General features: G+C 42.4%; 1 protein-coding gene across 3 annotated transcripts in view; it reads left to right on the forward strand.

Annotated features, from left to right (window-relative positions):
- Positions 1–22,940, forward strand: part of LOC138983516 (uncharacterized) — a gene marked incomplete at its 3' end in the record, with an annotated part of 72,895 nt that extends 49,955 nt beyond the window's left edge. For all 3 annotated transcript variants that reach the window (XM_070356788.1, XM_070356783.1, XM_070356773.1), the window contains 9 exon segments: positions 11,147–11,274; positions 13,105–13,277; positions 14,189–14,242; positions 14,764–14,899; positions 17,709–17,824; positions 18,744–18,840; positions 20,262–20,681; positions 21,396–21,514; positions 22,415–22,940. In XM_070356788.1, coding sequence (XP_070212889.1) covers positions 11,147–11,274; positions 13,105–13,277; positions 14,189–14,242; positions 14,764–14,899; positions 17,709–17,824; positions 18,744–18,840; positions 20,262–20,681; positions 21,396–21,514; positions 22,415–22,441 — 1,270 coding nt within the window.

Below are 22,940 nucleotides of genomic sequence, written 5' to 3' on the forward strand. Positions count from 1 at the left end.
TGCTACTGACATTTCTACTAAACGGGGAGCTATTGGGACGTTTTTATGGGGGCGAGGACGCCCCCATTCTATACGGATAGTTTCGAGGTTGACCATGGGCAGCGCCATTTTGTTGTGAAATACGTCATCAGTTTGTGTACACAGGAAGTTGTGACATCCGTCACCCTATGGGAGGGGTGACGTCAAAATTGTTCATCTGTAGAAAGTTGTGAAATCCGTCACCCTATGGGAGGGGTGACGTCAAAATTGGTCATCACAGAGTTTGTGTAACACAGGAAGTTGTGAAATACGTCACCCTATGGGAGGGGTGACGTCAAAATTGTTCAACAAAAACATGATATGTCGCATTGTGCAGGGTCAACTGCAACAAACTCAAACCGAGCCATTCATACCTAGCTGTATTTGAGTGACTTATATACCCGACATTTTTATTTCTTATTTTTAGCACAGGTGTAGGAAAAATCATGAACCAAAATGTTATTTATTTTCTAATTTAACATTTTTTTTACAAATATGACCATGGTCTTTTAAACATACAGTGACATTAAACATTGTTATGTTAAAAAAAAGAAAAAAGAAAAAAAGCTTTTGTGCACAAATCAGAAAATACATTGTACATTTTACCTACAGGCCAAACCGTGAGTGTCTGTGGCAAAGCCCGACCCAGGAAATTGCACTGATTTTATATTTAGATCAGAGAGAAATTGTCAAGAACAGGCGCTTGCATTTGGATGTGTCCAATGATAGTAGGTTTGGTTGTGATCAATCAGAATAATGTAGGAATAAAAATGTATGACAGTTTAGTATGATGACATGTAATTCACATATGCTGAAATATGATATTATACATCATGTAATATTATTATGGCTGTTGCCATGACCATGAAACCCAACAAAGGTTTAATGTAATGTAATTCAAAATACCAAAACCGAGCACCTATTAATCTCGTCTTTGCGCGTGAAGATTGAGGCCGTCTGCCAGTAGCGGTTAGGTCATACAGTGGAACCCCTCTCTAGCGACCTTTAAAATGTTGACAAAAATCGGTCCTTGTGGAGGAGGGTCCTTACAGAGGGAGGGGGCGGAGTCAGGGGGCCACAAAGAAAGTCAGATTTAAAAAAAAAAAGAAAACAGAGAAGTTTGAGTTGCTGACGACCGTTCTCTCTGAAAGCAAACTGCTTCGATTTCATGTTTGTCCTTGGTGTCCACCAGTTCTGGTGCATGTACTACCCTGGCCAAGTTTCCTCTCAAGACATCAAAGAGACCGCCCCAGTATACTCTACAGCCTCTGGGCGAACCACCTCTCATAGCTAAAACTGGGTCAATGACCCCTGGGAAGAAGGTCAGTGTCTATAAAAATTTTACTCCTAGGCCTGCGGCCAGGGGGGGGGGGGGGAGTATACCGGTACCATTTAAGAATCATACCAAATGAGAATTGAACCATTTGAGAACATCCTTTTTTTTCAATCACTACATCGAAGGCCTGCGGCCCGGGGTTCACATGGGTTGGTTTGTTTGTTTGTTTCAAACCCACACCCATATACACACATTTCCCATTTAAACCATTTGTCGGCCCCCTGTCGATATTTATCGACTAAGTTCCTTGTTCTTCTTGAATATTACATAAGCCGACTATTTGCATTTTTCGTCTAGATTGGTGCATCACTATTATTTTTCAAGCACACACACTAACACACGCAGACACACACACACACGCAGACACACACACACACACACACACACACACACACACACACACACACACACGCACACACACGCTATGGCACACTCATAAACACATGCTATGACACATGCATACATAGAGAATACTACATGGCTTGCTGTGTCGTACCAGATTTACACGAGTTGTTTTTTTAAATATTGAACTGCGAGCGAAAGCGAGCTGTTCACTATTTGAAAAAGCAACGAGTGTAAATCTGGTACGGAACAGCAAGCCATGTAGTATTCTGTTTATCCTACATACTGTACTTACGTGTATTTTACTGAAAATGTCCTGCATTCGAGGCAGCTAAATTGAAGACGCTTGTTTTGGAACCTCGATCTCTTCTAAAGCCTGTGCAATCTATTACGTCAAAGCAAAGAAACGTCACGCTGAAAGTGTGGCGTGACGTGTTAGTTCTAAAGATTCATCGAGGTAATAGCGAGCGAAATTTGTGTTTCTATAATGACGTTTGTCTCGGTGACTTTGGCATCATAAGCAGTGGAAAAACAGGTCCCTGCCAGACTTGCTTGACATGACCTCATTTACATGATATACACACGTGTGATTTGAACAATTATTATCTCACGGGTGTCTCTCTCACGGATGTAGGATACATACATATAATGCACGCACGCACGCACACAGATTTCTCTAAGTAGTCCCGCGCTTTACACAAGAAAACTGAGGTTACTCTTGGATTAGAATTTCACAATTCAGTTTGTACATCACTCCTCTGTTTATTTTAAGGACGGTGTCAGTCGCAGAAATAACAAACTGTGTTAACAGTTTGCGGAGATTAATACAAAAACCATCCACGCGACCTTATCTATAGTCTTTAATATTGGAGTAATAGTATTAATGTTCACTTGATTGCAGTCTCTTCATCAGCGCTCACCATCTGCCGTTGTAATTAAGATGAATCAATGAGCGGGGTGTCCTACTGTAATAAGTAAATAGTTTTTACTCATAATGTCGTTAATCATTGTCATAATTTTCTTGGTGGCTGAAAAATGCTCTGTTATTGCATGATGGGACCTGTTTAGAGTGAAATGAAACAAACTTCAAAACTCTATCTTTATTTTCCTTGAAAATGAATGTTAATTAAAAAAAACCTATATGTTTTACCCCTATTAAAGTCACAAAAACCGTCTATACTGACCCATAGATCATGCAAATATCACTTTTATGACATACGTTATGACTTCTTTTGTTTTAAATCAAAGATCTTAATGAAAAAAATCTTAGTTGTTGTGCCATCTCTGCCCTTAAAGAGGGGTTCCACTGTGTTTTACCTTAGACAATCTACTAAACCAGACTTTCCAGCGTTACATGTATGGGATGGTGACAAAACTCGAGTAGCTGCAAACGGGAAGCAAAATCATTGATCTGTTTTGCTTGCGCAGCGGTTAGCTTCGACCTAGAGGGTGGGGGAGGGGGTTGGGTATGGTGATGAGAGAGAATGTTTGAGACTGTGGTTTTGCAATATGCAGTTTGATTGCGGTATAACTTCTCGCCGTTCGCAAACATTGCGCAAATTATGATTTTTGTTGGGTTTGGTTAGCCTGGAATCTGCTGGTCCGTCTGTTTGTCTGGTCTGTGTTCCATGTCTGTGGGTTTTCATTACAGATTGTGTATACATGGTGTTCATCTCCGTACAGCGTGTTCAAGTGTTTGTTGTTCAGCTGGAAGGACGATCTGCCTTGTCTGTTCTTCTATACCATAGTTCCTATTTGTCTGTCTTTCCGTCTCTATCTGTCTACCTGTTCCTCTGTCCGTCTCTGTCTTTCATCCTCTGCCTCACTTTGTCTGTCTGCCTGTCTGTCTGTCTGTCAGTTCTCTCTCTCTCTCTCTGTCTGTATATCTGTGTCTGTGTCTGTGTCTCTCTCTGTCTCTCTCTCTCTGTCTCTCTGTCTCTCTCTCTCTGTCTCTCTCTGTGTGTGTCTCTCTCTCTGTATCTCTCTGTCTCTCTGTCTCTCTCTCTGCCTCTCTGTCTCTCTGTCTCTGTCTCTGTCTCTGTCTCTCTCTCTCTCTTTCACCGTAGTAACGACACTATTTTTTAAACACAGTGCAAAAAATTGTGAGTTCCGAGCTCTTTGTGTCTGTATGTCTCTCTCTTCTACAGTTCTCTAAATATTCTAGGCTTATCACACCATAAGACTGCAAAAGCAAATGTGTTTACACCAAAGTCTCGATATTGTATGCTGAAGAAACCCATCTATCGAGCAAATGCTATGGCGTGACACGTTGTAATAGAAAGTAACTGTTCATGTGCGCCACCCCTCAACCAATACCACCATCGCCCAGGTAATCCGGAGTTTATTGTGGTTTATTTTTGTGGTTCAGCAAACATAGGGCGTGGCCCTTTTTGATGGTCGAACAGTTGCGCAGTGACTGTGCTTCATATGCATAGAACAGCCTGCATAGACTGTGTTTTGCTGTTACATGAGTGTGGAAGTGGTAAGTGAAAGAGGTTGAGGGAAGGGTGATGGTTTGTGAGGCTGGGATGTAAATGGGTAGGGGGAGGGTAGATATAGAAAGCAAAACGATTATGGCAGCTTGTGAACGCATGTGTTAGTGTGTCTGTCTGTATATGATTTGTATGTGCTTGTGTGCGCACGAGCGTGTTTGTATGCATGTATGTATGTATGTATGTATGTATGTATGTATGTATGTATGTATGTATGTATGTATGTATGTATGTATGTATGTATGTATGTATGTATGTGTGTGTGTATGTGCAGGGGTCGACACTAACTTATTTGGCCTGGGGCCACACTGGCCCCAGAGATGGAAATTGCTGGGGCGGAAAAAAAAAATCTGGGGCCCACTCTCAGTATTCACGTGCGGCAATGCATTGTCTGTTTTTCTTCATCGTACTGAAGCCAGGGAAATTCTTTCAACCATTTGACATTGAAATTACGACAGCGCTTCGCGCTTTTGGCTGCATCGGTTTCCTTTTTTCGTTTCTCTCCACCCTGTTCTTCATCTTCATTGCCATGTCTTTTTACACCAGGGATGTGTCGCCACATTTTGCGTTTGGCATTTGAAGGCGATACTTATCTCTCACGTTAAAGAGCGCAATCTGGGAGTTATTTCCCTTACGACATTGTCCTTCGACGATTTGAATGTGTTTTTTTCTTGACTGCGGCATTGATCCTAACGCAAATTTCAGTGACGACTTTGACTGGCGATTTTTAGTGATTGGCTCTGCTGGCATTAGAATTTTCGGTTTGTCATTGTTGGAATTTATCCTGGGGCGGAGTGGGCCCCAAGCTTCGGCAATGTTTGGGGCGGAACACAAAACTCTGGGGCGTTCCGCCCCCCGCCCCCGCTAGTGTCGAACCCTGATGTGTGTGTGTATGTGTGTGTGTGTGTGTGTGTGTGTGTGTGTGTGTCTATCAATCTATCAATCTATCTGTCTGTCTGTATCCGGTCACAAGTTTTGTATTTTCTGCGCGTGTATGTGTGTATTAGCCGACAAACCACAAACACGGGTAATCATAGCCTCCACACGTCGCACAATTCACGTCAGCAGACACTAATTGCGCGCGTTTGTGCGTGTGTATGTATGTGTGAGTAGTGTGTGTGTGTGTGGGGGGGGGCTGTCTGTCTGTGTTTGTGTGTGTGTGAGTGTGTGTGTGTGTGTGTGTGTGTAATGTGTATGCATGTATGTATGTGCGTGTGTGTGTGTGTGTGTGTGTGTGTGTTAATGTATGTGTGTTTGTCTATCTATCTGTCTATCTGTATCCGGGTTTGCATTTTCCGCGCGTGTATGTGTGTATTAGCTGACAAACCACAAACACGGGTAAACACAGCCTCCACACGTCGCACAATTCACGTCAGCAGACACTAATCTCTCATCACCTTACCGCTAATGACTGATCCAATTTAAGATCGTGATCGGAAGATTTGTCTTCTTCCTGTACATCTAGTCAGCTTTGACGATTTGCACGAAATACAACGAGGAAGATCTAATACTTGGCAGCATGACATCATTGGGGACTCGGGCAAAAACACCGTGGACGTGTTATACCGATATTGTTGGCAAGCTATTCTCGGTAATTCAAAAGAAGTGTGCCATCTTCTTAGTAATAGACAGTGTATATACCAGTTTTCAGATTGTCCTCCGCGTCAGGGCTGGTGGGGAAGGGGGGAGGGCCTGAGAAGGAGGGTTGGAGGGGCAGGGAAGACAGTTGGAGGGGCACAGTTGGAAGGGCAGGGAAGACAGTTGGAGGGGCAGGGAAGACAGTTGGAGGGGCAGAGAAGACAGTTGGAGGGGCAGGGAAGACAGTTGGAGGGGCAGGGAAGACAGTTGGAGGGGCAGAGAAGACAGTTGGAGGGGCAGGGAAGACAGTTGGAGGGGCAGGGAAGACAGTTGGAAGGGCAGGGAAGACAGTTGGAAGGGCAGGGAAGACAGTTGGAAGGACAGGGAAGACAGTTGGAAGGGCAGGGAAGACAGTTGGAGGGGCAGGGAAGACAGTTGGAGGGGCAGGGGTTGAAATCTTTATGGAATTATATATAAACACTTTCTGCCGAAACCTCATTGTAAAAGCTGCAACCACGATACCACAATACCACGACAATGTGAGTTAAAAACAACAAACCACAAACAACATCAACAACAGCAACAGCAACAACAGCCAGATGCGGTGTATTTTACTCTGGAATGAGGATGCAATGTTAGGTATAGAACTATATGTTAGAGAATAGCCGTGGGGAAAAAACAGTGTCACTGCAAACATTATACTGACAAACAGTTTGAACACTGTAAGTTCTCAAGAGCTATGCTCCGACGGATGTTTTTATTAATAACGTCTGGTTCGTGAGGTAATCTTCTCACAAGTCACCCTTTTTCCAAAGACGGAGTAAGTTTACGGTGGCTTAAGTGGCTGGGTGATTGAAAATGATCGTAGTATGTAATCTTCCAGTTTGGATGACATAACAATTTTTAAAATGCTACCGCAAGTGCAAAGCGCAAATATGTTCAACAACAACAACAACAACAACAACAACAACAACAACAACAACAACAACAACAACAACAACAACAACAACAACAACAACAACAACACTCAGATAAAGGGAAAAACAAAAAACAACAGAAAAATGCTCGTGTAACGAGTGCGTTTAACGGCGTAACGGGCACACAGCATTTGAAAAGGTACGTACGATAGCACACACTATATCACGTGCATTGATCGTGGCGTTGTCCTGTGTATCTGCACGGTGATTCAGTGTGCCAGCTGACGGCTCCATTCGACAGTGACATTGTCATCGTTTGCTCTCCACAGCTAAGGGCATAAATTGCATGATAATGGCAACGATAAGACGGATTTGGCTGGGGGATAAAACATTAGGACATGCAATTTTCGGTAAAGGCAGCAATAAGAAGGTTTTGGTTGAAAAAGCTCCGCAGATGAATTACACGATAAATATAATGATATGAAGGGGTTGGGTTGAGAGAGATGAGGGGATGAGAGAGATCTATGCAAGGTTTGGTAAAGGACATGAATTTCACGAAACAAGAAATAATAATAAGGTTTTGGTTTTGAAAGATGAGAAGGGAAGTGGAAGATCAACACAAAAGGGAAACGGAGTTTTATCAACACCCCCAACAAACAGGCTTTGCGTATAAAGCACACCCATTTCATGATAGTGGAAAGATAAGAATGTGGCTGCGAGATGAGGGGATAGATGGAGATGCGAAAGTGTTGTTTCAGCAATTATACCCGACCAAAGGCGTTGCATTAAGGACATACATTTCACGATCAGAAGGTTTGGGTTGAAATCACATATCATCAAGAAAACACGTGGGCTTTCGAGTGGTACATCAACCATAAACACAGACAGACAGGCATAGACACAGGCACACACCACATGCACATGCATGGACTGGGTGGCCGAGTGGTCTCGGAAGCGAGAGGTTGCGAGTTCGACCCTGGGTCAGGGCGTTAGCAATTTTCTCCCCCCTTTCCTAACCTAGGTGGTAGGTTCAAGTGCTAGTCTTTCGGATGAGACGAAAAACCGAGGTCCCTTCGTGTACACTACATTGGGGTGTGCACGTTAAAGATCCCACGATTGACAAAAGGGTCTTTCCTGGCAAAATTGTATTGGCATAGATAAAAATGTCCACCAAAATACCCGTGTGACTTGGAATAATAGGCCGTGAAAAGTAGGATATGCGCCGAAATGGCTGCGATCTGCTGGCCGATGTGAATGCGTGATGTATTGTGTAAAAAAAAATTCCACCTCACACGGCATAAATAAATCCCTACGCCTTGAATATGTGCGCGATATAAATTGCATAAAATAAAAAAAATTAAAAAAAATAAATCCCTGCGCTTAGAACTGTACCCACGGAATACGCGCGATATAAGCCTCATATTGATTGATTGATTGATGCACACACACACACACACACACACACACACACACACACACACACACACAACACACACACACAAACACACAAACACACACACACATATACACACACACACACACACACACACACGCACGCACACGCATAAAGACGTGAAGGGGAATATTCATGACAGTTCTTCTGGATGAACATTACTTCCACAATATAACTCACGTGTCGATTGTTCAGTGCAACGTTAAGAGATAACAACAAATGAAATACGATTCCGTGCGTGACCGTGCATACTTGTGCATGCATGATTCTGTGATGGTTGCAAGATTCACTGGCTGTACACTCATGCAACAATTGTTTGAACGATTGACAATGCTGGTTTGGTTGGCTGAAATGTTTTGTCAATTAGCTTTAAAGTAAACTGTGTGTATGTGTGTGTGTGTGTGTGTGTGTGTGTGTGTGTGTGTGTGTGTGTGTGTGAGAGAGAGATAGAGATAGAGAGAGAGAGAGAGGGAGAGAGAGAGAGGGAGAGAGACAGAGAGAGGGAGAGAGAGACAGAGAGAGAGAGAGAGAGAGAGAGAGAGAGAGAGAGAGTGTGTGTGAGTCGGACAAAGACAGGAAAGGACATTTCTCAGAGCTCAAATGGACAACGCACGTGAGAGGTCTTCGATCAGTAATGTAAATTCAATCAGGCTAGAAGTCAGACTGATAGGACAAGCAAAAGCGTTTTCGTTGTTCGTCTCGGCCTTTGACCCTACACGTCACCTCGACATTATCCGCATGCCTCTCTCGCATGAAGCATTCTCTTTCTTTCTCACTCGTTCTTCCTCACTCTATTATCTCTATCTCTCTGTCTCTGTCTCTCTCTCTGTCTCTCCCCCCCTCTCCCCGTACCCTCTCTTTCGAGCCAACTTAATCAAGTCGTCTCCCTCTCTGAGTCTCTCTTTCTGTCTCGCACCGCCTCCGCCTCTCTCTCTATTCCCCCCTCTCTCTCTCTCTCCCCCTCCCCCTCCCTCCCTCTCTTTCGATCTAACTCAATCAAGTTCAAACCTGCATCTTACCACAACCATCCATCAAAATGATTGTCAGGTGAGCGTGGACACTAATGGAAGAAGGAGTGGAGTTATCAACGATATCATTGACTTTCTGTCACCTTTACGCCCCCATTCATTTACACTCGACTTGCGGATTCAGGTGGGCGGCTATGTGTAGCTTTATAAAGGTGTGAGCGAAGGGAGGGGTTTTTTGCTGATAAGTTTGATTTATTGCCTCCGAATCCGTCAGCGTTATTGGTAGACAGCTTGTGCGTAAACCTTCTCTCACTTTCTTCTTTATTACCCGATGACTATTTTTTTGTCAGAACACCACGAATAATCGACCTCAGGGCTTGTGTCTGAAGACATTTAAAGGCTGCTATATTCGTAGCGTTCATTAATTAATTCATATTGTTTACATGTGCCAATAATGTTTTAAAACTGTACCTAAGGGGATATAATAACGATTGGCTGTAGCTTTCGAACACAGAAAAAATTATTTCAGTATTGCAAAGTGTGGTGTTGATTGTGTCGAATGTAAACAAAACAGTCTCAAAGGGAAAGTGGATGTTGTCCGGAAATTGCGCAGGCGGAAATATACGATCTCTCACAGCACATATTCGCAAGAATAAGGCCACAGGCTTCAGCTGACAAGCTACACGTACATCTAATTTTCTAATAGGCCTATGTACTCACGTGTCCAGCAAAACTTTGGCGAGTTCAGTATCCCCTTTGTACTTGGTTCTCAATTTGAAGCGATGGGCCTCTGACGAAAACAATCTTTCTTTCAGCGCGACCCAGCGCTGGTGCTGCGTGGTGATGAAGCAAGGTGTCCACTTTCTCTTCTCAGCAGATTTAGTGGCCTTGACAGCTTTAGACAGGTTTACTTCTATCTTTTTTGCCATTGTACGCAACCGCGCTTTGACTGTCTCCGACGCCATCTTTGGTTTACGAAACGTCACGAAGTGACGTCAACGGTCTAAAAATAGCCCAAGTCCTGGAGAACTGTTGCTAAACAATGCAATAAAGAATTAATTATTTCTCGTAATTGGTAAGGACTTCAAGCCTAAAACTTTGCAGGAAGCTTAATTTATACATCCCCGCAACGATGGGAAAAGCCCTGGAAGTAATTAAACTAATTAAATAGGACTATGTCAGCCTTTAAAAGACAGTTAGAAGACGTTGGTGTAACGTTTCCCAAACAATACCTAATTGTTTTGCATTGTTGTGATTTCAGAGTCTTCTTTGTTTGTATTTATCACAGGGTCACCGATGCTTTTCATTCAATCAGAATATACGTTTCTTTGCTCTTCGTCTTTTATTCAGTGAAATACAGTCATTAGTTTGTGTCCTGGTTGCCTGTTCATTCGTACTATTGTGCATTCTGTGAAGTGTACAAGAGGGGAAAACTACTTCATGAATTGTTATAATATTGCTGACCTTGACCATATAGTGTGTTTGTCTGCCTAGCGTGTGTGTGTGTGTGTGTGTGTGTGTGTGTGTGTGTGTGTGTGTGTGTATGTGTGTGTGTGTGTGTGTGTGGTCTGATTACAGTACAACTTTAACAGAGGAACTATGCATATGCACAGGTAATGTGTTGCTGTGCGTATTTGTATTGGCAGGTGTGTATTTTTGCGGGGATGGCTGAGTGTTTTTGACTATGAACGCAACGTGCCTTTGACATCTTCGCAAATACATGCACTGTAGGCGCGTGGTGAAAGTCGCACACACGCGACCTTGACCTAAGTTGATTCTTGGCACCACACTGTCTCCACGGTTACATAGACTCTGCAGTTTCTCTTCTGTTGCAGTGGGCATGGGATACACGTAAGAGGTTGAGTTCATCTCAGACGACCTTGACCTAAATGCGTGAAGGTTCTGGGTCACAGAGACATGTCTAAATTCAGCTGCTCTTTATGTTGGAAAAAACTGTGCAGGCCAGAGGTGACCTTGACCTCTACATACCTCAGTTCTTAGGTCGCAGATATATTAACACTTGTTTTCTCTGTGTGTTGCAGTGGGGTGTGTGAAAAACTGAGGTCGTCACTCAGCAGCCTGTGCTGCGAGTCAGCCATTGTGACCTTGACCTTGGTGTCTGCCCTTGCAATCTCGGGCGAGATCCTCGTCAACTATGGGATCCTCAGAAGTAAGTGTACTTTCAAATCATCGTTTTCTCAAGCCTGGAAACAATGTAGAAGCTCTGGAGTATTGGAACATAGCTCGACACATCAGACTCTAGAAGTCAGGGAGAGATTTCATTTTGTACCAGGATCGTTGAATATGTACAGTTGATAACTCATTTGGCCACGAAGCCATGCAAATACAAAAAAAAACAAAAGTGCAGAATTTCCTGAAATGCAGAATGTCACAGTAAACAAAAATTAGTTTTCGGTTTTTATGAAGTTTATATTTCAGCTGATGTGTGCGCAGAAACTATTTACCGGATGCAGATTCTATATACTAATAGCCTAGGTTGCCACTTGTCGCGAGTGGAACAAGGGCAACAAAGGGCAACAAAAATGCCCTAATACACCGCGCAATCTGGAGGCAACACATCGCAGCTAATGCTTTGTGAATACGGCTGTCAGCCAATTTGGGCTTTTCTTTTATCACAAAAACATCTAATCGTATCTGTGTTTTGCGGAGTTCATCGAGAGTTCATCCATATCTCTGTGTATTTGTGAATCTCACATTCTCCGTATGCTTGCAGCTTTCTTCCAGAACAGTTGTTTAGAAAAAGGAACAACTTACGCTTTTTGTGTGTACGTCCCCTAAAGTGGGGATTCAAGGATTAATAAGTCAGGCGAAGAACGAATTTATTGACGTGCAAAAACGACAGTTGAAATACTGGTTTTGGGTAGATAAATGCGAGAATCACGTTTGTCAACATCAAGCATGTGTTCCGTAGAGAGTTAAAAGTTACACATAATTTCTTCTTCTAAAATCACAGTCCTTTCTATGTGAACGATTCGGCTTACCATCTCAGATCGGGCCAGGCTTTTTACGTGGGATTAGACCATACCTCCACTTGGACACATACGAAAAATTTACAGCTTGCATTGGTGCTTGCTCTCTGGGTAGAGGGATGCTTTTTTATGAATAAATTTCTTAAGGACACAAGTGTCAATATGGAGGAGAGAGAAAAAAAAGAAAGAAAAAAAAGATGCACGATTGCGGTACTAAAAACAAAAAAACAAAAAAACAAAAAAAACTACTCTGTATAGGAAGAAGACGAACATCATTACTTTGTGATGACTTTTCTCTTTCATTTCCTACTCATTCAGGGCCATTGATTCTACTCCGTTGGCGGGATTTCGATCAACGCGGAAGCGAGTTCGCTGAGTGATTGTATTGTGACCATTTCGTTTGAAGTTAAACTGTCGTTTCTTGGGCATGTTTGAGGAAGGACTGGGTTCGATCACAGGTCGTGTTGTGATATCTTCGTTTGAAGTCTAGGCGTACTGCTCATTCTGGCGAGTGCAGAGTAAATTTGATTACTTTTGGGAATGGGAGATGTTTGATAGTGTGTGTCGTACAGGCAGCATCTCTGATGAGCGTCAAAGAGGAATCGGCGGGTTTGGGTATTGGGATGGAAGTCTGGGATGCTGTGTCAGCAGTTTTGGCTGTATCTTTTACTCTCTGTTTCTGTTTCTGTTTCTTGCTGTTTCTGTTTCTCGCTGTGTCTATGCAATTAAGTTACTGCCTTAGTGGTTGTGTGTGTGTGTGTGTTTGTGTGTGTGTGTGTGTGTGTGTGTGTGTGTGTGTGTGTGTGTGTGTGTGTGTGTGTGTGTGTGTGTGTGTGTGTGTGTGTGTGTGTGTGTGTGTGTGGTCTTATTACAGTACAACTTAAACAGACTTACAAACTATGTATAAAAGCAGTAGACCCTTTTATTTTTACTTTTTATCTTTTATTTCTCACTTGTACCTTAACACTGCACCCAAACACGACTACCAACTGACCTCTCTGTGTTTCCAGCCCCTTCAAGCAAGTCTGCCGTACAGACCACAGACGGTGGTCAGCCGGACACGGACAAGACCAACTTGTCCCAGGCATCGCCACAGTCCGCCAGCGATGACCGCACCATGGACATAGTGGAGAGTGTCTTCCACTACATCAGTCTGGTCATCGCCGGCATCTTTTTCGTCGAGGTCAGTATGCATGCATGCTTGTTGTTGTTGTTGTTGTTGTTGGTTTAAACAATGTTTTATTAAATCAAACATGATACAAAAATACAACGATAAACAATAGGGACACGAACTCAAGCAAACGCTTATATTACGCGCCCTACGTAGTAGAAAAATAACGCAAATATGATGTCGGACAAGCATTGTTGTTGTTGTTGTTGTTGTTGTTGTTGTTGTTGTTGTTGTTGTTGTTGTTGTTGTTGTTGTTGCTGTTGGTTTGGTGGTGGTGGCGGTGGTGGTGGTGGTGGAAGTGTTGTTGTTGTTGTTATTGTTATTGTTGTTGTTGACTCTGTCTGGTTTGTATGGGTTGTGAAAGAGTGAATAGTATTTCTTTTATTGAGGCAAATGATAAACAAAGGGAAGTCTGATTTTTTAAATATATTCATTGAGGCAAACGTTCCTACGTGACATTATAGGCCAGTCACTAGGGAGGGGTGTGTCAGAAACACGTGGACAAGGAGCACGTGTGTAAAATTGCCAAAATAAAAGCAAGAGTATTTACTCTCTCACAACACATACAAACCTATGTCTTTGCTACGAGAGGACAGCGACGGGATAAGAAGGGACTGGGGAAATTGTACGAGAGGAAACGATGGGGGGTGGTTAGGTTCGAGTCTTTAGACCGATAACACCACAAAACAGGCATGACTCTATCTCAGCTATTTGGTAAAGCCACTGCATTAGTCCTTTTTGTGGTGTTCTTTCTGGACAAACCAAGCTGACATTTTGCGTGGTTAAGTTCGGGGGACACACGCAGAATCCGAAAGTTATACACACTCTTTACAAATATAAGCACCCGCAAAGAAACGTAAGGTACAAACCCCGGGAGACAAAGCTATGTATCATACATAAAATGTGTACTATCTTTGTTACAGATTTTGCTGAAGCTGGCAGCCTTCAGAATGCGCTTTCTCGTCAACCCCTGGCAGGTATGTGCATAGAATCGGCTTTAATGAACTTCACGAAGACGATCGCGCTGATGACATTTAATCTTCAGAACGAAGACATGTTCAAGGCTAAAAAAACTGCTCTTGAGAAGGATTTCATAATATTATTGTTGCTGATTCTTAGACAAACAACCATACAAATATACTTTGTTGGGCTTTGCAACATATTCAGATTAAGTTTGCTTTGCTAAGCGATGTAAAGCTGTTGTTCCGTAGGATCTTGCCGTTTGTCATTGCATAACAGATGATAACGGAGAGGTCTCTGATCAACAACAGCACAATATCATAATCATATTTGAAGCTTGGTCAGCAGCAGTTCAAGAAGACTATATAGTCTATGCCGCTGAAACTGCGCAGGTATATTCTGCCCATAAGCAGTTTCTTGTGCGTGTGTGCATAATCATGTTGATGTTGACAATGATGATGATGCATGGTGATCATGGCGATGATGACGATAATCATGACGATGATGACGATAATCATGACGATGATGATGCTGACAGGTGCTGGACATGATGGTGGTGCTAACAGCAGCGATGGCGGAGGTGGCCTTTGAGATCGAGGGCCGCATGATCCAACTGGAGGCCTGCACCTACGTCATCGTCTTCAGGCTGTGTAGGCTGCCTGTCACCTGCAAGAGTGAGTCTCCTGGATATTCATGTGTTTGTCCCGCTCACCATTAAGACGCCTTGGACCCTTTAAAGCACCTACAACTGATCACAACAAAAGAAGATGCAGGCGTTAAGCTTGGGAAGAACTGAGATCTACCTTACACACGATGGTAGTTTTTTTTCAAAGGGAACGCTCTAGATCTTTAGAGGATGTTCATTCTAAAACTAAGGGACCTAGTAACATCATAATGATTTTTTTTATTATAGTTGGTTAAATGGCCATGCTGTTTCAGCAGATATGTTGGCCTAGTAAGTGCCACTGACCTTTGGCCCTTGCATCTGGCTTTATAGGCACAGTCCATCTCGTAAAAACAACTCTGCTCACTATGTCAGATCTGCCCATGCTTCTGCATGAGGTAAAATCATCCTCTACTTGGAGACATACCAAACATCAACACCCTGGCAGCTTCATGTGCAGAGTGAGATTTTGTATGATGTAATTTCTATGAGGCCATGTAAAGGCCTTGCCAGATCTGAGATTGTGCGTCGAATCGTTTACACAATAAGGGCTGTGCCTTTCAGGGGTTGTTCAGACTATGCAGGGTTTAACCTGGGAGAAAAAGGTGATGGGACATTTGTCCCCCTCAACCAAATTCCGATGGGACATAGTCGAAGGCAAGAAACGCCAAAGAGGCCTGTACTCGTTTTTCACCAATGATGCAAAATGGTGCAATATATATTGTGCCAAATTAGCCCCTATATCGTATTATCCATGTATGTGTGTGTGTGTGTGTGTGTTTGTGTGTTTGTGTGTTTGTGTGTTTGTGTGTTTGTGTGTGTGTGTGTAATCCGATGTAAAGTGTACATTTTGTAGTGGTACGTAATCTCAATGCGCCCTTTGACGCACTGAAGGGAATTGTGATGGGACATTTTCAGATTCAATGCGCCAATGGCGCAGGGCGCACTAGTAAATGAAACCCTGCTATATATTCTCAAGAATCCGTCAAACACGGAACCTGCAAAACATCTAACGTGGTCTCCTTTCTTCCAATTGATAAAGCATATATTATATATTTTAACACAGATTTAGAGGGTCCAGGAACATCGATGGAGTATGTGTGCGTGGTAGACTTAAGACCTGTTTAGTTGTGCTTTCATTTTCAGACAAAGCCTTCGTCATCATGCCTACGTCGCAGTTGTAAGTCCTTGTTTGTTTGCAGATGTGCCGTCGCTGTTCGTAAGACGAGCTGTTATTGCGAGCAAGATTGCATAACATCTGTGTTAATAATTGTATTGGTCCCAGAAAATGTCAAAGCTTTCCACTGGGCCATTGTTGAATCAAAATTGACACAAAACCTCCCGTTTTTGACTGCTCATGCCATTGACACCTGCATCAGTAAGGAATGGCATATTACACGTCGATTTTTTATTTGGTAGCTAACGTTTTTGTCAGGTCGATTTTGGGGGTACCCTTGTTTAGGCGGAGGTCACGTGACCCACGTCAAAAATTTTGGATTCAAAAAGTGTGACAGATAGCCAAAATGACTGCCTTTAATAACATAGAAAGTTGAAGAAAATGACACTGGAAATAATGCTTTAGTTGGGATCCAAAATGGGTGCAATAACTTTTGGGGGCCGAGTTTATTTCGTTTTTGTTAAAACACTCATCCCTTTTTACATTTAGTCAAGTTTTGACTAAATGTTTTAACATAGAGGGGGAATCGAGACGAGGGTCGTGGTGTATGTGTGTGTGTGTCTGTCTGTCTGTCTGTCTGTGTGTGTGTGTAGAGCGATTCAGAGTAAACTACTGGACCGATCTTTATGAAATTTTACATGAGGGTTCCTGGGTATGATATTCCCAGACGTTTTTTTCATTTTTTGGATAAATGTCTTTGATGACGTCATATCCGGTTTTTTGTACAAGTTGAGGCGGCACTGTCACACCCTCATTTTTCAATCAAATTGATTGAAATTTTCCCTCGGCGACGGAACGGCACTGGCCTTTTTTAGGCGGGGAGCAGACCGGGTGCCTACGCTACCCTCGACAAATGGTTGTGTCATCAACGATTGAAATTTTTGTAAAGCAATCTTCGACAAAGGCCGGACTTATTTATGATTTTGGTCATTTAAAATCTGAAAATTGTAATTAATTTTTTTAAGAATATAAAACGATCCAAATTTACTTTCATTTCATTCCTCATCTTTTCCTGATTCCAAAAACATATAAATATGTTATATTTGGATTAAAAACAAGCTGTGAAAATTAAAAATATAAAAATTATGATCAAAATTAAATTTCCGAAATCGATTCAAAAACAATTTCATCTTATTCCTTGTCGGTTCCTGATTCCAAAAACATATAGATATGATATGTTTGGATTAAAAACACGCTCAGAAAGTTAAAACGAAGAGAGGTACAGAAAAGCATGCTATGCAGCACAGCCATTAAACCACTACCGCGCTAAACAGGCTCGTCAGTTTCACTGCGTTTTGCTCGAGCGGCGGACTACGGTCATTGTGAAAAAATGCAGTGCGTTCAGTTTCATTCTGTGAGTTCCACAGCTTGACTAAATGTAGTAATTTCGCCTTACGCGACTTGTTTTTCCTTCAATAGACGTGTGGCAAAAGGCAGAAAACGCCCTGTGAAATGGATATCGTTTTAAGGCACATCTGTCCATTTCGAGCTTGTCATATTTGTCACTTTTCTTTGAAGCCTTTGCCTAAATCTGCATCCTCGCTAGTCTTCCCAAGACACTGCATTGTGCATAACCTTCATATAAAGTCAATGTACTTAAGTTTTGGCTAACCCACAATCTTCGCTATTCGTGTCATAACAGTCAAGGCCAAGGCCGTGCAGTATGACCTTGAACAAGAGATTGAGGTGTGGAAGGCTGGCAAGGTCAAGATGGAAGACAAGTGCAGGAGCCTGGAAGCCAAACACAACAAACAAAAGGTATGTATGCTCCTCGAAAATAGCGAAACGCTATCAGATTGAATGCCAATGTATGTTTCAGCTTGGGCGTCCGTGTACAGGAAACGAGAGATCTGAAGATCTGGTGTTGGAAATCAGCTTTTCACCAGTGTCCGTTTGAGCTTGTGGGTACTTGTACATGAAAAGAGAGACCTGAAGATCTCGAGTTGGAAACACGATTTTTGCCAATGTCAGATTGGGCGTACGCGTCCTCACACAGGAAAGACGGATGTGAAGGTCTAGAGTTTGAAACAACATAGAGGAAGAAGGAAGTGACGTTGGATGCAGTTGGGATGGTTTGTATTTTTGTGTTGATTTCTTCTCTCCGAGGACGAAGGGAGGAAGAGGTGATATTCACAGCAAAGAGAAAGGGTTTGGCTTAGGAATAGAACGAGAACAAAGGGAGAGGTAGGGAACCAGACAGAAACAAGAAATTCCTTCGAGGTAGGAAAAGCACCCCCGTTGGTCAAAGGGAAATAACCATTCTCACTGCCACCAACTGAGAAGGTTATTTCCCTTTGACCATTAATATGTCACTCTTAATTTTAATCCACCAATAACTCCCTAACCGTGTGTTTGACTGGTCCCAATTTTTGTAAGGACCGTCTCAGGAATGTATAGAACCTGTTCACCAAGTTTGGTGACGATCGGTCCGTTCATTCTTGAGATCTATATGCGAACACAAACACACAAACACATCGACCGAAACCTATACACACCCCTATACCGGGGGTGTAAAAACAGAGAGAGGGAGTACGAAGTAAAAGAAGAAGCAGAGTGGGGGAGGGGGCGGGGAGGGACACGCAAGAATGGCAAGAAGAAAGATAGAAGAAGGGGGGAAGAGCAGGACGAGCGAACGGGGACTATCATTTCTCTACTGTTGTTGTTTTTTGTCTGACAGGAAAAGCTAGAGCGGCTTGAGCGAGAACTTACAACGCTGAAGAGAGACGCGAATGAGAAACATCACTTTTCAAACCACTCATCTGAAAAACAGCAAGGTACGCTTCTTATCAAGTTTGTCAATAACTGTCTGTAATCGCAAAAAGAGGATCAAACAAACAAAAATAAAAATAAATACATTAAGAAAAGAAGAAGAGAGAGAGAGAGAGAAAAAACAAGTCGCGTAAGGCGAAATTACTACATTTAGTCAAGCTGTGGAACTCACAAAATGAAACTGAACGCACTGTATTTTTTCACAATGACCGCTGTCCGCCGTTCCTGCAGTGAAATCGACGAGTCTGTTTAGCGCGGTAGTGGTTTCGCTGTGCTGCATAGCACGCTTTTCTGTACCTCTCTTCGTTTTAACTTTCTGAGCGTGTTTTTAATCCAAACATATCATATCTATATGTTTTTGGAATCAGGAACCGACAAGGAATAAGATGAAATTGTTTTCAAATCGATTTCGGAAATGTAATTTTGATCATAATTTTTATATTTTTAATTTTCAGAGCTTGTTTTTAATCCGAATATAACATATTTATATGTTTTTAGAATCAGGAAATGATGTAGAATAAGATAAACGTAAATTTGGATCGTTTTATGTAAAAAAAACCAATTTATTACAATTTTTAGATTTTTAATGACCAAAGTCATTAATTAATTTTTTAATTTTTAAGCAATCAAGCTGAAATGCAGTACCGAAGTCCGGCCTTCGTCGAAGATTGCTTTACAAAATTTTCAATCAATTTGATTGAAAAATGAGGATGTGACAGTGCCGCCCCAACTTTTACAAAAAGCCGGATATGACGTCATCAAAGACATTTATCGCAAAAATGAAAACAACGTGTGGATATAGCATACCCGGAAACTCTCATGTAAAATTTCATAAAGATCTGTCACACACACACACACACACACACACACACACACACACACACACACACACACACACACACACACACACAGACCCACATACACCACGACCCTCGTCTCGATTCCCCCTCTATGTTAAAATATTTAGACAAAACTTGACAAAATGTAAAAACTGTCTGGAACAGGTGTCCACCAAGATGGTAATTTTTGTGTCTGTTGCAGATTTCCCCAGAAACATTTCTCATGGTCGTTTATCTTGTTTGAATTATTGTTATCCTTCAGGGAAGGGGAGACACATTCAGCATTTCTCAAATAATTTTCAAGTCAAATTAATTTAACTTTAAAGTCGTGATGCATGACGCCACAGCCACAGCACTAAAATGTACAAGCATTTCAATATAAACATGTTAAAGAACTTAAAAAATGAACATATCGGATTCAAGCATGATGCAAATTGACTATCAGTTTACTTAAAAATATATTCAGTTCATCTCAAAGTAAGTCCGGAGTTGAATGTTCTCCGGTTGGGGTTGGGGTTGTTTTCTGTATAAAACACTAGTATCGTCGGGCGTCATTGCAGGCCTTCATTTTTCAATTCTTCTCGCAGCTTCACCTCCGCCTCCAAATGGAACGGTAGCATTCAACAAGCTGAACGGCTATACCTCCAATCACTCGCCGTCTGCGTATCACGTGACCCCAGACGACAAAGCACGTGATATTCCTTACGCCACAGCGAACTCCGACAACGACACGGTAGACGGCACTCCAAGGAAGATAGGAAGACCTCAGGAAGACGGGGATGAAAGAGAGACGGAGGAAGACACGGTGGACGAGGAAGAGGAAGAGAGAGGGAGGGGGAGAACCTACTTCCGGTCTGGCAGCGAGAGTTCTCTCTCTTGTCAGGCCTCAGAGCACGAGGTCCACGTGCAGATTGAAGGTCAAGACCAGGAAGGGGTGACGGTCGACGTGACGTCACAGGAGGAGGGGAGCGCGTCAGTCAACATACCAGTACAAAGGCGACATAAAGGTAAGAATGGAAGACAACAAAAACACCTTAGTTACAGGCGGGTAGAACAGTTTTTTTTCTTTGTCTACCCAAACGGGTAGAGGGTTATTACATATCATGATCAGGAATAGTTTCAAATCGCTGTATGTCGTAGGTGCTAGAGTTGCCTGCATTCACAGATCTGCTCAACTGGAACGTGTGTGGGCGTCTCGCCTTTGGTTTTGTATAACAGGAGTGGGGGGGTTAAGGAATTGTGGAACTTTTAAAGTACGTACAAATGAGATATCAGCACATGTGTTCATTCACATTTTAGTGCTTTTTGCTGATGGTGCTTCGATGCGAATTTTTACAGCAGTTTTTCTTCAGGGTAGGTGTACCTCGCTCGGTCAAATTATGTGTCTCAGGGTTGAGGAAACTAGAATAGGAGTTTAGAATTGAGTTACGGTCTTGGGCCCAGTGCAACAGGGGCTTTCGAAAGAAAGTGAGACCTTCAGTTGATCAGTGGTACCATACCATGTTTTGCTCGCAATCATTTACTACCCTAACTGTATATGATTTATTATTTTAAGTTGTGTGAAAAGATTTAGGTTAGTATTTCTCTCTCTCTCTCTCTCCTCTCTCTCTCTCTCTCTCTCTCTCTCTCTCTCTCTCTCTCTCTCTCTCTCTCTCTCTCTCTCTCCCCGCGCAGTCACCATTGTTCTTCTGCATTCAGTTATGTGTGTGTTGTTGTGACAGATGCTGGTGGGGAGGTGTATTACGACAACAGCGGCTACGACCCTGACATTGACAACGACCCTGATGGTCACGGGGTGTTGGTGCATGAGTTTGATGGAGCCAGGACTTATCAGAGCGCGGTGAGTTCTCTATGCATTTCTACGTACAGTGCATGTTTTTGTTTGACATTTGCTGCTTACGAGAACAGATAAGGCCGCAAGCAAAAAACGTGTATTTGTTTTATATATAAGCTTGAGAGTATGATGGTGCTAAGACTTACCAGAGCGCAGAGAGTTCTCATTGCAGTTATTCGTAGAGTGCATGTTATTATTTGACATTTGCTGCTGACGAGAATAGATAAGCCGCAAGCAAAAAAACAACAACATTAGTTTATTTTATATACACTGTACAAGCTTGAGATTGTAATGCTAAGTCTTACCAGAGCGCGGTGAGTTCTCTATGCAATTATACGTACAGTGCATATTATTATTTGACATTTGCTGCTTGCGAAAATAGATAAGGCGTGAAGCACAGAGCACATGTATTTGTTTTATTAATAAGATCAAGAATTAAATGATTCCATTTTCTTTGATCATTTTATACAACACGGATATGTATAGCTATATTCTGAGTATGGACCTTAAATTCTAAATTGCATTTTATACTTGTATGTCATATTTCCGTGCCTCATTGCAATTCAAGTACATGGAAAAGGAGCGGAGGTGATGATTGGAAATGTATTTCTGTGATAGAGTAACATGTATCAAAGTGTTCCAAATGTTTTTGTATGTTACTCGTGTTGAATGATCTTGTTGTTAGTCACACATGATGAGAATAGTGTGTGAGACCCAATTAGGGGAAATGCAGCTCGTTACAACCATTTAAAACAAAACATGTAAGATATATGTTTATAATCATTTCACACTCTACATCCTTAGAAGAAATGTCTATTTTGTTTAGGATCTAGGAGGCTCTGCTTCTCAATCCCAGGTTCGAGGGCGTGAAAGTCCGTGTCTGAGATTTGTGTTTTGCTTTTGCAGGCGGGAATACCCATGACAGATCTTTGAGGCTGCAGTTACCGAAATAGCACTCCTAACCAAGATTCTAACCGGAATCGAAATGCGTTATGAAAATCTGCAAGTCACGTGTCTCCGGTGGAAGTGGGACACAAGAACTGCTGAATAAACCCATAAGACACCCAGAGGAGTTTATACGTTTTCTTGATCAACCCAAACTCAGCGACAGTGTAAAATGGAGTCGACATTTGATTTCACTTTGACCCTTTTCTTACCTCGAGCCTGTGCAGAACGAAGATATTGGGCAGAAGTTGATAAGAACTTGTCGGAACGCAATGGAAAGAGGGACAGAAATTGCTTGTATCTGACGTTATGGTTTGTGTTAACTTTGTTATTGTGGACGTTTTGGCTGTCAGGTATTGAGGGCCTGGCATCTTGGTGCGAGGCCGGCAGTGCCCTGTGTTAAGGCCGTGTGAATGTTTGCTGTGTTATGCTGTGATAAAGGCCACACAACTGACAGAAGGACATGTTGGAGGTCTCTGTGATGACC

Source organism: Littorina saxatilis, linkage group LG1 (assembly GCF_037325665.1).
Source record: "Littorina saxatilis isolate snail1 linkage group LG1, US_GU_Lsax_2.0, whole genome shotgun sequence".
NCBI classification, from domain to species: Eukaryota; Metazoa; Mollusca; class Gastropoda; order Littorinimorpha; family Littorinidae; genus Littorina; species Littorina saxatilis.